The sequence below is a fragment of the Dipodomys spectabilis genome, unplaced genomic scaffold (assembly GCF_019054845.1).
Source record: "Dipodomys spectabilis isolate Male_0828 unplaced genomic scaffold, ASM1905484v1 ptg000422l, whole genome shotgun sequence".
Classification (NCBI taxonomy): Eukaryota; Metazoa; Chordata; class Mammalia; order Rodentia; family Heteromyidae; genus Dipodomys; species Dipodomys spectabilis.
Window position 1 is genome coordinate 5759575 of NW_024871099.1, and position 14540 is coordinate 5774114.

The 14540-nt window shown below is 47.0% G+C and overlaps 1 protein-coding gene across 2 annotated transcripts in view; it reads left to right on the forward strand.

Moving 5' to 3' along the window:
* Nucleotides 1–14540, forward strand: part of Ryr1 (ryanodine receptor 1) — a 110940-nt gene that overhangs the window by 20178 nt on the left and 76222 nt on the right. For both annotated transcript variants that reach the window (XM_042667853.1, XM_042667854.1), the window contains exons 21-28: nucleotides 2834–2938; nucleotides 3143–3246; nucleotides 4121–4204; nucleotides 5229–5536; nucleotides 5665–5867; nucleotides 7179–7353; nucleotides 7500–7708; nucleotides 12740–13125. In XM_042667853.1, coding sequence (XP_042523787.1) covers nucleotides 2834–2938; nucleotides 3143–3246; nucleotides 4121–4204; nucleotides 5229–5536; nucleotides 5665–5867; nucleotides 7179–7353; nucleotides 7500–7708; nucleotides 12740–13125 — 1574 coding nt within the window. The remainder of the gene's footprint in view (nucleotides 1–2833; nucleotides 2939–3142; nucleotides 3247–4120; nucleotides 4205–5228; nucleotides 5537–5664; nucleotides 5868–7178; nucleotides 7354–7499; nucleotides 7709–12739; nucleotides 13126–14540) is intronic.

The following is a 14540-nucleotide window of genomic DNA, read 5'->3' on the forward strand; positions in this document are numbered from 1 at the left end:
AGAAAGATAGCTTAGTGGTAGAGTGCTTGCTTTGCATGCATGAAGCCCTGGGTTCCATTCCTCAGCACCACATTAACAGAAAAAGCTGGAAGTGGTGCTTGGCTCAAGTGGTAGAGCGCTAGCTTTGAGCTGAAGAGCTGAGGGACAGCGCCTAGGCCCAGAGTTCAAGCCTCACAACCGAGAAAAAAAAATAGGATGGTGAGACTGGGCATGGTGGTATAGGCCTGTAATCTAATCTACTCAGGAAGTAGAGATTAATGTTCAAGGCTACTTTAGGAAAGAAAAAAGTTAGCAAGACCCCCACTAAATGGATAAGTTGGATTTGATGGTTCACATTTGTAACTTCAGCTATGAGACAGGCATAGGTAAGAGAATCTTGGTCTGAAGCCATCCTCAGGGAGGAGAAAAAAAGCAAGCATGATCCTATTAAAAAAATAATAACTGGCCAGGTGCTGGTGGGTCATGCCTGTAATCCTAGCTACTCAGGAGGCTGAGATCTGAGGATCATGGTTTGAAGCCAACCAAGGGCAGAAAGTTCCCAGGAGAGACTCTTATCTCCACTGGCTAGGAATGAGGCTCAGTGGTAGAGTGCTTACCTAGCATGCATTAAGCCATGGGTTCAATTCCTCAGTACACATACATAGAAAAAGCCCGAGGGGCTGGGAAGGTGGCTCAGTGGAAGAGCGCTTGCCTTGCATGCCTGATTCCTCAGCACCTCATAAGCAAAAAAGAAAAAAAGCCGGAAGTGGCGCTGTGGCTCAGGTGGTAGAGCACTAGCCTTGAGCTGAAGGATAGTGCCCAGGCCCCACGACCGGACACCCAAAAAAAAAAAAAAAAGCCCAAAGTAGCACTGTGGTAAAGTGCTAGCCTTGAGCAAAAGAAGCTCAGGGACAGTACCCAGGCCTAAATTCACAAGCCCCAGGACTGGCAACAAACAAACAAACAAACAAACAAAACCTGGAAGTGGAGCTGTGGCTCAAAAATGATAGAGCGCTAGCCTTGAGCAAAAGAGCCCAGGGACAGTGCTTAGGCCCTGAGTTCAACTGAAAATAAAAATAGTAACTAGCTGGGCACTGGTGGCTCATGCCTGTAATCCTGGCTACTCAGGAGGCTGAGATCTGAGGATCAAGATTCAAAGCCAGCCTGGGCAGAAAAGTCCATGAGACTCTTATCTTCAGTTAACCACCAGAAAACTGGAAGTGGTGCTGTGGCTCAAGTGGTAGAGCACTAGCCTTGAGCTGAAGAGCTCAGGGACAGTGCCAAGGCCCAGAGTTCAAGCCTCACAACTGACCCCTCCCCCCAAAAATATAATAACTATAAAGGAAAAAGAGTTGGAGGTATGGCTTGAGTAGTAGAGAGCCTGTAGCAAGGATTGCCTGAGTTTAAACCCCATCTGAAAAAAAAGAAAGAGATAGAGAAAGGAAGGAAGGAAGGGAAGGAGGGAAAGAAAGAACTAGCATGTTATTGCCTTTAATTTACAGTTGAGGAAATTGAAGGCCAGAGAGATGAAGGGACAAATGCTGACTTGAATGCAAGTGACAAGTGCTGATTTGAATGCAAGGGTCTGATTCTGAAGCCTATGTTCTTATATACTGTGCTATGGCTGAGAACTGAGCACAGTCCTGAGTAAACAGCAAGCACTCAATGTATTTCCAGAAGTCAGATGACTTTAGGTCTTCCGGTCAACTTCCTGCCCACAGGCTGTCTGCTCTGGCTCCTGGAGCTCCCTCTCTGGTCCAAACCATCAATATCTCTTGCCAGCAAAGCACTATCAAACATCAACATTTATTAGATACTCATTGTATGCTTGGCATTCATCTCAACTAGAATATTAAATATTTTGCATAAATATGTTCAGGAACTCTTTTCTTTATTTTGCCAGTCATGGGGCTTGAACTTAGGGCCTGGACACTGTTTCTGAGCTGCTTTTGCTCAAGGCTAGCAATCTACCACTTGAGCCACAGCACCACTTCCAGCTTTTTCTGTTTATGTGGTACTGAGGAATCAAACCAGGGGTTCATCCATGCTAGGCAAGCACTCTACCACTGAGCCACATTCCAAGCCCATCAGGGACTCTTTATAAAGTAAGTGTCAGGAGTTAAGCGTTGTGTGAAGAAAGGAGCTGAGCACTGGTGGCTCACACTTGTAATCCCAGCTACTCAAGAGGCTGAGATCTGAGGATCAAGGTTAAAAAGCCGGCCTTGACAGGGTACTCTTATCTCCAATTAACCACCAGAAGGCCAGAGTGGAGGATCAGGTGGTAGAGTGATAGCCTTGAACAAAAAAGGCCTTGAATTTAAGCCTCAGTATGGAGAGAGGAAAGGACTAGGGAAAGAAAGGTTTTTGTTAGCCTAACCTCCTCCACCTTAGGAGCCACTTTGCTATCTTAGACCCTGCTGTAAAGCATGGCCTTTCCTGAAATCTGGTGACATAGGCCCTTCCCTGAATTTAGCTGACTCAGGCCTTATCAGTGACACAAGCAGCTGCAACCATAAAGTTTAGCCCCACCACAACAAAATCCCCCATTCTCACATACCTCACAAACTCCACATCTCACACAAACCAGACTGCAGAATACTGGGGCCCCTAGTGAAATTCTCCATCCCCAGTTCTCTAGCCATATAAACCCCCATATAAACTCAAGGACAAGAGCTGTCCCTACCTGGGAGGGTCAGCCTATCAGCTTGCTGCCAATAAACTTTGCTTTATGTGACTTGGCGTCTGCATAGTCTTCTGGGATGAGGCTCCCCCGGTGATTTTGCTCTTCCATTCGAGTTGATCTGGAGATGATGGTAGAATTTTAGGGAACTCACGAATGTCCCCCTGACCCTAGATTGTCCTGCCTCCTCATCTGGAACGCATTCGGGAGAAGCTAGCAGAAAACATCCATGAACTCTGGGCGCTGACTCGCATCGAGCAGGGCTGGACCTATGGCCAGGTGAGGAGTTGCTCACTTCTAGAGTGAAGAGCAAGAATAAGTTCACTGGCAGGGAGGGCTGGTGTCTAGGGACTTCAGGGCACTGGAAGGTCCTCAAGCTTCCAGTGGTATAAGTGTAAATGAGGAGGGGGGGTTAGGGGGTCACTGTCTGGGAGCTGGCAGAGGAAAGAGGAGCCCAAGGAATTGACTCCAGGGTTTCTCCAGGTTCGAGATGACAACAAGAGGCTGCATCCATGTCTTGTGGATTTCCACAGCCTGCCAGAGCCTGAGAGAAATTACAACCTGCAGATGTCAGGGGAGACGCTCAAGTAAGAAGGGTTTCTGGGGAGCAAGGGTCTGGAATGACTTCTGGTCAGGAGGAAGGGCAAGGAGGGACAGTTACTGACAGAAGGACACCAAAGGGGCTATGGTTGTAGCTCAATGACAGAGTACTTACCTGATATGCACAAGGGCCCTGGGTTTGATCTTCAATACAGAAAACAAAAAACAAAAGGAAAGGAAGAGGAAGGGAGGGCAGGAGGGGAAGAGGCAAAGAATAGTGGGGAAGGGAGGGAAAGAAAGAAGGAAAGAAAGAAGAAAAGAAAGAAAGAAGAAAAGAGAGAAAGAAGAAAGAGAGAAAGGGATTATGAAATAGAAACTGATAGAGGAGAAAGAAACAGCAAAAGGCATTGATAAGCTGGGTGTGGTGTCATACACCTGCAGTTCCAGGTATATGGGAGGCTGAAGCAAAAGGATCACTTGAACCTAGGAGTTCAAGACCAACCTGGGAAGCATAGCAAAAATATTGTTTCAAAAGAAAAGAAGACAGAAAGAGAGAGAGTGTGAGTGAGAGAGAGAGAGAAAGAAAGAAAGGTAAGCAGGCGGGAAGGAAGGAAGGAAGGAAGACAAAGAAAGATTGAGACCAAGACAGAAAAAGGCATTAATGGAAAGGCAAAGAGACATAGGAACAAGAGAAGAATCCAGAAGATAGTGGCCGTAGGCAAGAGATACTGAGATGAAGAAATGGAAATATAAAAATCAGAGAGACCGAGCAAGATGGGGACAAGTTAGAGAAGAGAAGAGAAGAGAAGAGAAGAGAAGAGAGAGAGAGAGAGAGAGAGAGAGCTTAGAGACTCAGAGATAGAGGAGACAGAGACAGGAAACTATGGGCTATGACCTTGTGGCCCCATTTCTTTAACCCAGGACTCTGCTGGCGCTGGGCTGCCATGTGGGCATGGCTGATGAGAAGGCAGAGGACAACCTGAAGAAGACAAAACTCCCCAAAACGTGAGCATGGGTGGCTGTGGGCCTGTCTGGGGACCGAGGATGTACTATGAAAGCTGAAAAGGCTGAAGAGCCTTATGGTTAAGTCTGAGGCCAGAGATGCAGGGGCATGGGTTAGAGTGAAGGTTGTAGGGTCAGGTGTCCAGGGTCAAAGGTGAGTGTTCAGGATGGAGCAGTTACGAGTTCCAGAGAAGGAAGGCAGGAGTAAGTCTAGGATTCTGGATTAGAGTCTGCCCTCGGAAATTTCACTTTAGAGACAAAGGGTCATGGCAGAGGACAAGAATTAAGATGATTCTGGAGAGGTAAGGTATTCTAGAATTATAGGCAAGGAATTAGAGGTCCTGAGTCAGAGGTCATGGACTCTAAAGCCAGGAGATTTGGACAGATTGGGCTTGGGGTCAGAAGTAAGAAAGCTAACAGTGAAGCTGGGTGCCAGTGGCTTATGACTATAATCCTAGCTACTCAGGAGGCTGAGATCTGATGATCCTGGTTCAAAGCCAGTCTGGGCAGGAAAGTCCATGAAACTCTTATCTCCAGTTAACTACCAAAAAAGCCAGAAGTGGAGCTGTGGCTCAAATGACAGAGCACAAGCCTTGAGTAAAAAAGCTCGGGGACAATACCCAGACCCTAAGTTCAAGCCCCAGACCAACAATGAGGGCAGGGGGGTGGGGTGGGGGGGCGGGTAGGAAGGAAGAAGGGAGGGAGAGGGAGAGGGTGAGGGAGAGGGAGAGGGCACACTAACAGTGAAAAATCAATGAGTGTCATGCCAAGATCAAAGCTGAGGCTCCCAGAACCAGGGTGAAGGTAAGTGATGGCCAGAGACTCAGCATCTTGGGAGTCAGAAGTCAAGATTTCAAAGCATGTTCTCTGCAGTTTTAGAACTGTGCCATCAAGGATCATAGGTCAGATATCCCAAAGCTCAAGGCTAAAGGTCCTTCAGCCCAGGGACAAGCTGAAGGTCTTGCAGCCCAGATCCCTGAGATTGAGGGGAGAGTCTTAACCCACATACACTTCACCACACCTGCAGGTATATGATGAGCAATGGGTACAAGCCTGCCCCCCTGGACCTGAGCCACGTGCGTCTGACACCAGCACAGACGACACTGGTGGATCGGCTGGCAGAGAATGGACACAATGTGTGGGCAAGAGACCGTGTGGCCCAGGGCTGGAGCTATAGTGCTGTGCAGGACATCCCTGCTCGCAGAAACCCTCGCCTAGTGCCCTACCGCCTGCTTGATGAGGCCACCAAGCGCAGCAACCGAGACAGCCTCTGCCAGGCTGTGCGTACCCTGCTGGGCTATGGTTACAACATTGAACCACCTGACCAGGAGCCCAGTGAGTGCTTGACTCTAAACATTGATTGATGTCCATGTTGCCCTTAATCTTGACTTTTAACCCTAGACCATAACCTCTGGATCTATTTCCTGCCCAGTCTCTCTAATTCTGCCTGGCTTCATTGGTAGGCCAAGCAGAGAACCAGTCTCGAGGAGACCGGACACGCATCTTCAGGGCAGAAAAATCCTATGTGGTACAGAGTGGCCGCTGGTACTTTGAGTTCGAGGCAGTTACCACGGGCGAGATGCGAGTGGGCTGGGCGAGGCCTGAACTGCGACCGGATGTAGAGCTGGGAGCTGATGAGTTGGCCTATGTCTTCAATGGGCATAGGGTGGGTACCTCTGTGGATCGTATTCTGCCAAGCTCCATGGACCTTCCCACCGTCCCACACTATTGTCCTACCTCGTGACTCACTCTGTCCACCCATCTCTGCATGTACCATGCTGCTATCCACTCATTGTTCATATATCGGCTCATCTATCCACCCATCCATCATCCATCTGTCTATCAATCTGCTCATCCACCTACTCATCTATCCATTCATCCATCTGCCCACTTATCCCTTCACCCATCCATCCATCCATTAACAATTCGTAAACCTAGCTATCCACTTATTCACCCATACATCTACCTATCCATCCATCCATCTGTCCATCCACCCATCAATTCATCTACTCCATCTATTTACCTCTTCACCCGTCCATCTATTCATCCATTCTTCCACCTATCCATTTGTCTATGTATATATGTACTTATATTTTCTTCCTTTCCATATTAACTCTCAACTCTCCATCCATCCATGTATGGATCCATTCACCCATCTACCTCTCTAACCATCCACCCACTTATCTATTCAGCCATCCATTTACCCAGTCATTCATTCAGCCAGCCATATACCTACCTTCTCATCTATCTCTTTATTCACGATTTATTCTGGGGACTTATATGGATCTGTATGGAGGTTATGGATCTGTATTGAAAGGTTAATTTTTCTTTTCCATCCTTTCGCTTTCTGCTGTCACCAATCCTTTCTGTCACTTTGGTGGACTGTATTTACCTACCATAACATGGGAGCAGCAGGAAATATAAGATCCGGGATGAGACACAGAGATGAATGGGAAAGGAGTTGGATGCTGGTGTGTCATGCCTGTAATCTTAACTACTCAGGAGGTTGAAATCTAAAGATCATGGTTCAGAGCTAGTTGGGGAAGGAAAGTCCATGAGACTCATATCCAGTTAACCACCAAAAAAGCCAGAAGTGGAGCTATGGCTCAATTGGTAGAGTGTTAGCCTTGATCAAAAAGTTCAGGGACAACCCTGATTTCCTGTCCCCAAAAAAGAGATGAATGGGGAAAGCAATTCAAGGACTATGAATATGAATGAGTAGAAAGATAGAAAATGCTGTAGGGTGATCCCTCTTTGTTTCCAGGTACCCTCTACCTGACACTTTGCATATGTGTCTTCATGCATCTCTCTCTCCCTCTCCCTCTCCCTCTCCTCCTCCCTCCCCCTTCCTTTCCCCCTCCCCCTCCCTCTCCCTCTCCCTCTCTCTCTCCCTCTCCCTCCCTCCCTCTTTCTCTCTCTCTTTCATCTCTCCATTTCTGTGTCTCTGTACCATGTCTTCCCTGGGACCTCCTCATAGGGCCAGCGCTGGCACTTGGGAAGTGAGTCATTTGGACGTCCCTGGCAGTCAGGCGATGTCGTTGGCTGCATGATTGACCTCACAGAGAACAACATTATCTTTACTCTCAATGGCGAGATCCTCATGTCTGATTCAGGCTCTGAGACGGCCTTTCGGGAGATTGAAATTGGTGACGGTGAGAGCTGATTTTTCCATCATCTCGCTGAAATCTGCACTTGAAACTTCTGTCTCTCATTCCCCTCCCTTCCATTGTAATTCCTCCCTGTAGCTGCCTCTGTACTGCCCACCTATTCACCCCTGCACAACATTCATATCCCTCAGGCTTCCTGCCTGTCTGCAGCCTGGGACCTGGCCAGGTGGGTCACCTGAATCTGGGCCAAGATGTGAGCTCCCTGAGATTCTTTGCCATCTGTGGCCTCCAAGAAGGGTTTGAGCCATTCGCCATCAACATGCAACGCCCGGTCACCACTTGGTTCAGCAAAAGCCTTCCACAGTTTGAACCCGTGCCCCTTGAGCACCCCCACTATGAGGTGAGGACTTAGCCCACTCCAGATTTCCTCCCAAGCCAGCCATCTTGGCACAGAGAACATGGGAAGGGTTGTCCGGAAAATTGATTCTCAGAGCTGCTTTTTAGGATATAACTTTAGCAAAGCATACTTTCCTGGATCTCAGTTTCTTACCTTTAAAACAAGAGGAGAGCTGGGCACTGGTGGCTCGTGCTTGTAATCCTAGCAACTTGGGAGGCTGAGATCTGAAGATCATGGTTCAAAGCCAGCCCGGGCAGGAAAGTCCGTGAGATTCTTACCTCCAATAAACCACTAGAAAACCGGAAGTGGTGTTGTGGCTCAAGTGATAGAGCGCTAGCCTTAAGATGGGTGTAGGGAGAGCACCCAAGCCCAGAGTTCAAGCCCTATGACCGACAAAAAAACAAAACAAGACAAGAACAGGAGGAGGGAAGCTGGGCACTGGTAGCTCATGCCTATAATCCTAGATACTCAGCAGACAGAGATCTGAGGATCAAGGTTCAAAGCCATCCCAGACAAAATGTCTGTGAGACTATCTCCCAAAAGTTGGAACTGGAGGCATGGCTCAAGTGGAAGAGCAAGAAAAGCCAAGCAAGATTGAGAGGCTCTGAGTTTAAGTGCTGGTATGAAGTAAAAATAAGAGGAGGGAGAAAAGTTTGCGTGACTTAGAGGAAAGTTGTAGACTTTATCTTAAAACCTGATCTTAAAGGACCTGATCCTAGGGCTAGGAAGGTGGCTCAGTGGTAGAGCGCTTGCCTTGCATGTATGAGGCCCTGGGTTCGATTCCTCAGTACCACATAAGCAAAAAGAAAAAAGCCAGAAGTGGCGCTGTGGCTCAAGTGGTAGAGTGCTAGCCTTGAGCTGAAGAGCTGAGGGATAGCGCCCAGGCCCAGAGTTCAGGCCCCACGACCGGACACCCCCCCCCCCCCCCCCCCCGCAAAAAAAAAGGACCTGATCCTAAAACAAGGTTTAAAGAAATATAAACCAGTGGGTACCTTTGGGTGTCTTTGTTACTAATAATCAGTGGGTTTGTTTTGTTTATTTGTTTACTTATTTATTGACAGTTTTGGGGCTTGAACTCAGGGCCTGAATTTCTTTTGCTCAAAGGTAGTACCACCTGAGCAATAATGCCACTTCTGGCTTTTTCTGTTTATGTGCTGCTGAGGAATCGAACCCAGGGCTTCATGCATACTAGGCAAGCACTCTACCACTAAGCCACATTCTCAGCCCGTTTTGTTTATTTGTTTTCAAAAGCCCTTCATCAGTCAAGCCAATGTCATTTTTTTTGTCAGTCATGGGGCTTGAACTCAGGGCCTGAGTGCTGTCTCTGAGCTTTTTCACTCAAGGCTAGGGCTTTACCACTTTGAGCCACAGCATCACTTCTGATTTTCTGGTGGTTAATTGGAGATAAAAGTCTCACGGACTTTCTTTTTCTTTTTTCGTCAGTCCTGGGGTTTGAACTCAAGGCCTGGGCACTGTCCCTGAGCTTCTTTTGCTCAAGGCTAACACCCTACCACTTGAGCCACAGTACCACTTCTGGCTTTTTCTGTTTATGTGGTACTGAGGAATCAAACTCAGGACTTCATGCATGCTAGGCAAGCACTCTACCACTAAGCCACATTATCAGCCCTCTCATGAACTTTCTTGCCTGCACTGGCTCTGAACTGTGATCCTCAGATCTCAGCCTCCTGAGAATCTAGGATTATTGGTGTGAGTCACCAGTGCCTCGCAAGCCAATATAATTTCTTTTCAAGGTTTATACCTACGGTCACACTCAGATCATAAATACCTGACAGACCAAGTAGGAGTTCTTTTTTCAACTTGCAAAAACTTGGAAACTTCATGTGGCAGAGCTGCAGCTGGTAATTTTATTGTTGTTTGCATCACTAGGGATTGAACTCAGGGTCTCATACTTCCTTGCATTGGTTATTTTTGAGGTAGGGTCTCCTGTTAAGCTGTGGACAGCCTATTCTGTGACCCTCCTCTTTGTGCTTTCCTGTGTAATTGAGGAATGACAGAGGTATACCACTGCCCCCAGTCATTGTACCTTCCTGTAGCAGAAATAACAGGTGCATGCCACCATATTGTCTGTCAGTGGTTGAAACAGAGTCTCACTCTTACTGACTTTTGTGCTTGGGTTGGCTTCAAGCCTCAATACCCCAGGCTCTGCCTCCAAGAAGCTTTATTTGCTTATTTTTTATTTACTTAGATATAGTTTAGCTGCTTCATCCTGGCTGGCCTGGAACTTGTGATCCTTTTGCCTCAGTCTCTTGAGTGCCAAGATTATAGGCATGCACCACCATGCCTGCTTCCCTTGTAATTAGAAATATTATTATTATTATTACTGCAAGGGATTTCTGGAAGGGATTTTAGTAAGTGTGGGAGAGGAAGGTAGAGCAGATGTGAACTTGTGCCTTTCAGAGGGGGAATCTCATGTTAGTGAACAGGATGCCATGCAATAGTGTAAATGAATGAACTGGAAGCCACACAACCACGTGGACAGCTTCCAATATAATGTCAAATGAAAAAGAGCACAGGCTGTGGGGCTCCATTCATAGAGAGTTCAAGGGCGGGCCACACTCAACCTGCGGGATGACTGATGGAGAAATTGGTTCCTGTGACAGAATAACTCAGACTAGTTGTTAGTTTCTTCACACACAAATCACAGGAGGGAGTCTCTTGTCAAGGAACAAAGGATTTCTAAGAGAGAAGGGAGAGAGGAGAGATAAAAGCCCTGTAGAATTTCTGAACAGGGAATGTTGCAGGTATAGTTTGGGGGTAAATTTACTGGCTGATGGGGAATACCAGAGTCAGCAATTAGGCCCAGGTCTGCAATTGATACTTGATGAGGTCAATTCTACTTCTGTTGTTTATGGAGTCTCTAGAAAACCTCTGAGGAGAGGCTGGGAATGTGACTCAGTGGTAGAATACTTACCTTGCATGCATGAGGCCCTGGGTTCGATTCCTTAGAACCACATAAGCGGAAAGAGCCAGAAGTGGTGCTGTGGCTCAAGTGGTAGAGCACTAGCCTTAAGCTGAAGAGCTGAGGGACAGTGTCCAGGCCAAGATCAGGCCCCATGACTGACAAAAAATAAAAGAAAAAGAAAACCTCTGGGGATTTTTTAGAGAGTGGGGAGAGGAGAGTTTGATCTCAAGGCCTCACATTTGCTAAATGGATGTTCTACCGCTTGAACTACACCTCCAGCCTTTTAAACTCTTGTCATGTAGGTTTTTTTTTTTTTCCTGGGGGGATGTTCCAGGTCAACCTAGACTATGATCCTCCTATTTATGCTTTATAGCTAGGGAGAGTAGGCCCAATTTTTTGCTGTTGAAATGGAGGTGTTGAGCACTTTTTGGCTTCAGCTTACATGGAATCATAATCCTCCTAATCTCAGCCTTTTGAACAGCTAGGATTGTAGGAAATGAGCCACTATGCCTAGTACTCATTATCTTGGAGAGGATAGTGACTCCGAAAGGCCACAAAAGCCTCCCAGGAATCTTGGTTCATTTTCCCATCCAGTTCGTGAATTGCATTTCTTCTTTTTTTTTTTTTGTCGGTCGTGGGGCCTGAACTCTGGGTCTGGGAGCTATCCCTCAGCTCTTCAGCTCAAGGCTAGTGTTCTACCACTTGAGTCACAGCACCACTTCCAGCTTTTTCTGCTTATGTGATGCTAAGGATCGAACCCAGGGCTACATGTAGGTGAAGAAAGCACTCTACCACTGAGCCACCTTCCCAGCCCCAATTGTGTTTATTCTGTGAAAACTTATCACTGTACTGTGTACTTCTAATGTGGGTACTCTCCTGAGTGTTACATTTCCATGTACATCATGGGAAGTCTTTACAAAGTTCTGAGCCCTCTAAGCTCTACTCAGGAACTCCAGTAGGGCAGTTTCTTTATTTTGTTCATTTATGTGTTCCTGGCACATAGTAGATGCTTCCAAAATATTTGTGGGATGGACTGGTAGATGGATGATCTGAACTGGAGTGAAGGCCTGGGCATAGATAGGTTTTTCAAAGTCCCCCAAGTAATTCTAGAATATGCATGGATTAGCACTAAGCAAGGGGCAAAGGTTGACAGAGGGCTGACAACACACCATGGCCAACCTGTATGTCCTGCTAGAAACTTTAGCTCCAAAGAAGGGCCAAACTCTGTGTCAGCTGGGTGTTTGTGGCTCACACTTGTAATCCTAGCTACTGCTGAGGCTGAGATCTGGAGGATCTCCTCCAAGTCAACCAGGGCATAAAAGTCTTCAAAACTCCATCTCGAGTTAACTAGCAAAAAGCTAAGCTGGAGATGTGGCTCTGATTGTAGAGTAACATCCATGAGCAAGCATAAGGCCCTAAGTTTAAACCTCACTATTGGTGAGAGATAAGAGGGAGAGAGGGAATAAGACTGAGATAGATAGATAGATAGATAGATAGATAGATAGATAGATAGATAGATAGATAGATGTGGGTAAGCTGTCTTAGGCTAATTTTTTTTTCTTTTTTCTTTTTGTCAGTCATGGGGCTTGAACTCAGCCTGGACACTGTCCTTGAGCTCTTTTTTTTTTGCTCAAGGCTAGCGCTCTACCATTTTGAACCTCAGCACCACTTCCATTTTTCTGGTGATTAATTGGAGATAAGAGTCTCATGTACTTTCCTGCACGGGCTGGTTTTGAACCATGATCCTCAGATCTCAGCCTCCTGAGTAGCTAGGATGGCAGATGTGAGCCACCATTACCCAACGGAGCTAATTTTTACACATGTGTAAGAATGGTTTCATGTGTGCTAGAGATGTGGCTTAGTGGTAGAGTACTGCCTAGCATGCATGAGGCCCTGGGTTCAAATCCTTAGTACCACATAAACAGAAAAAGCTGGAAGTGGCCCTGTGGCTTAAGTGGTAGAGTGCTAGACTTGTGCACAAGAAGCTCAAGGACAGTGCCCAGGCCCTGAGTTCAAACCTCAGGACTGAAAAAAAAAAAAAAAAAGAATGCTCCATGTGTAACCAGATTTAGAACCAGTGACCCAGCTCAGTGCTTTCTGCTCCTCTACAGGTATCACGCATGGATGGCACTGTGGACACGCCCCCCTGCCTACGACTGACCCACCGTACCTGGGGCTCCCAAAACAGTCTGGTGGAGATGCTTTTTCTGCGGCTGAGTCTTCCGGTTCAATTCTACCAGCATTTCCGCTGCACTGCTGGGGCCACTCCTCTGGCACCCCCTGGCCTACAGCCCCCTGCCGAAGATGAGGCCAGAGCCGCAGAACCAGACCCTGACTATGAAAACCTACGCCGTTCAGCTGGAGGCTGGGGTGAAGCTGAGGCGGGCAAGGAAGGAACTGCTAAGGATGGGGGCACTCCTCAGCCTGGGATGGAGGCCCAGCCTGTAAGGGCAGAAAATGAAAAGGATGCTACCACAGAGAAGAACAAGAAAAGAGGGTGAGTCAAGGGTTGATCAACATGGGGTTTTAAGACTGTTTGGGACCCCGGTTATGCAACCTTAATAGTTTGAGCCAGGCACTGAGATCTGAGGATCACCATTCAAAATCAGCCCAGGCAGATAAATCCTAGATTTTTTTTTTTTTTGTCCATCCTGGGGCTCGAACCCAAGGCTTGGATATTGTCCCTGAACCAGTTTTTGTGCTAGTGCTCTACCCCTTGAGCCACAGTGCCATGTCCAGCTTTTTCTGAGTAGTTTATTGGAGATAAGAGTCTCCTGGACTTTTCTGCCCTGGCTGGCTTTGAACCGAGATCCTCAGATCTGAGCCTCCTGAGTAGCTAGGATTACAGGCATAAGCCACCTCTCAAGGGCCTGGCTCAAGAGATTCTTAAGTCCAATTAACCAGCAGAAAGCTAGCAGTAGACATGTGGCTCAAGAGGTTGAGCACCAGGCTTGAGTAAAAAAGCCAAGCAAGAGTACAAGACTGAGTTCAAGCCCCAGCATCAGTACCAGAAAAAAAAAAAAAAAAAAGCTGGGTGCCGGTGGCTCACACCTGTAATCTTAGCTACTCAGGAGGCTGAGATCTGAAGACCACGGTTCTAAGCTAGCCCAGGCAAGAAAGTCCTTGAGATTCTTATCTCCAATAAAACCACCAGAAAATCAGAAGTGGTGCTGTGGCTCAAGAGGTAGAGTGCTCACCTTGAGCTGAAGAGCTCAGGGACAGCGCTCAGGCCTAGAGTTCAAGTCCCACGACCGACAAAAAAGACAGAAGGAAGGAAGGAAGGAAGGAAGGAAGGTAGGAAGGAAGGAAGGAAGGAAAGAGAGAAAAATAAAATAAAATGAGGACATCCCCAGCATACCCACAAAGCAGCCTCATCTATCCTAAGTGAAGTCATAATACTGAGGCATCCAATTGTGTCTCAGGTGAACCCTGTTATTTTCCAGTGCTATTCTAATTTCCCTAGAATATAAAACTAGGGAACCCTAGTTTTATATGGTTCCCTAGGGAACCATACGGTTATGGAGAATTCTACCATTCCTGAGGAACTGGTGGACCCCAAATCTTTATTCAATGGCTTCATTATCTGTGAGCACTAAAGGAGACTTCAGTATCCTGGTGAAGTTTTCTATACCCCCCCAAATATCTCAGTGAACATCAAGTGATCTAAATTGGAGCTTTTTTTTTTTTTTGTCAGTCGTGGGGCTTGAACTCTGGGCCTGGGTGCTGTCCCTCAGCTCTTCAGCTCAAGGCTAGCGCTCTACCACTTGAGCCATAGCACCTACTTCTGGCTTTTTCTGCTTATGTGGTACTGAGGAATCGAACCTAAGGCTTCATGCATGCGAGGCAAGCACCCTATCACTGAGCCACCTTCCCAGCCCCAATTGGGGCTATTTCTATATCTTCAATGTACCA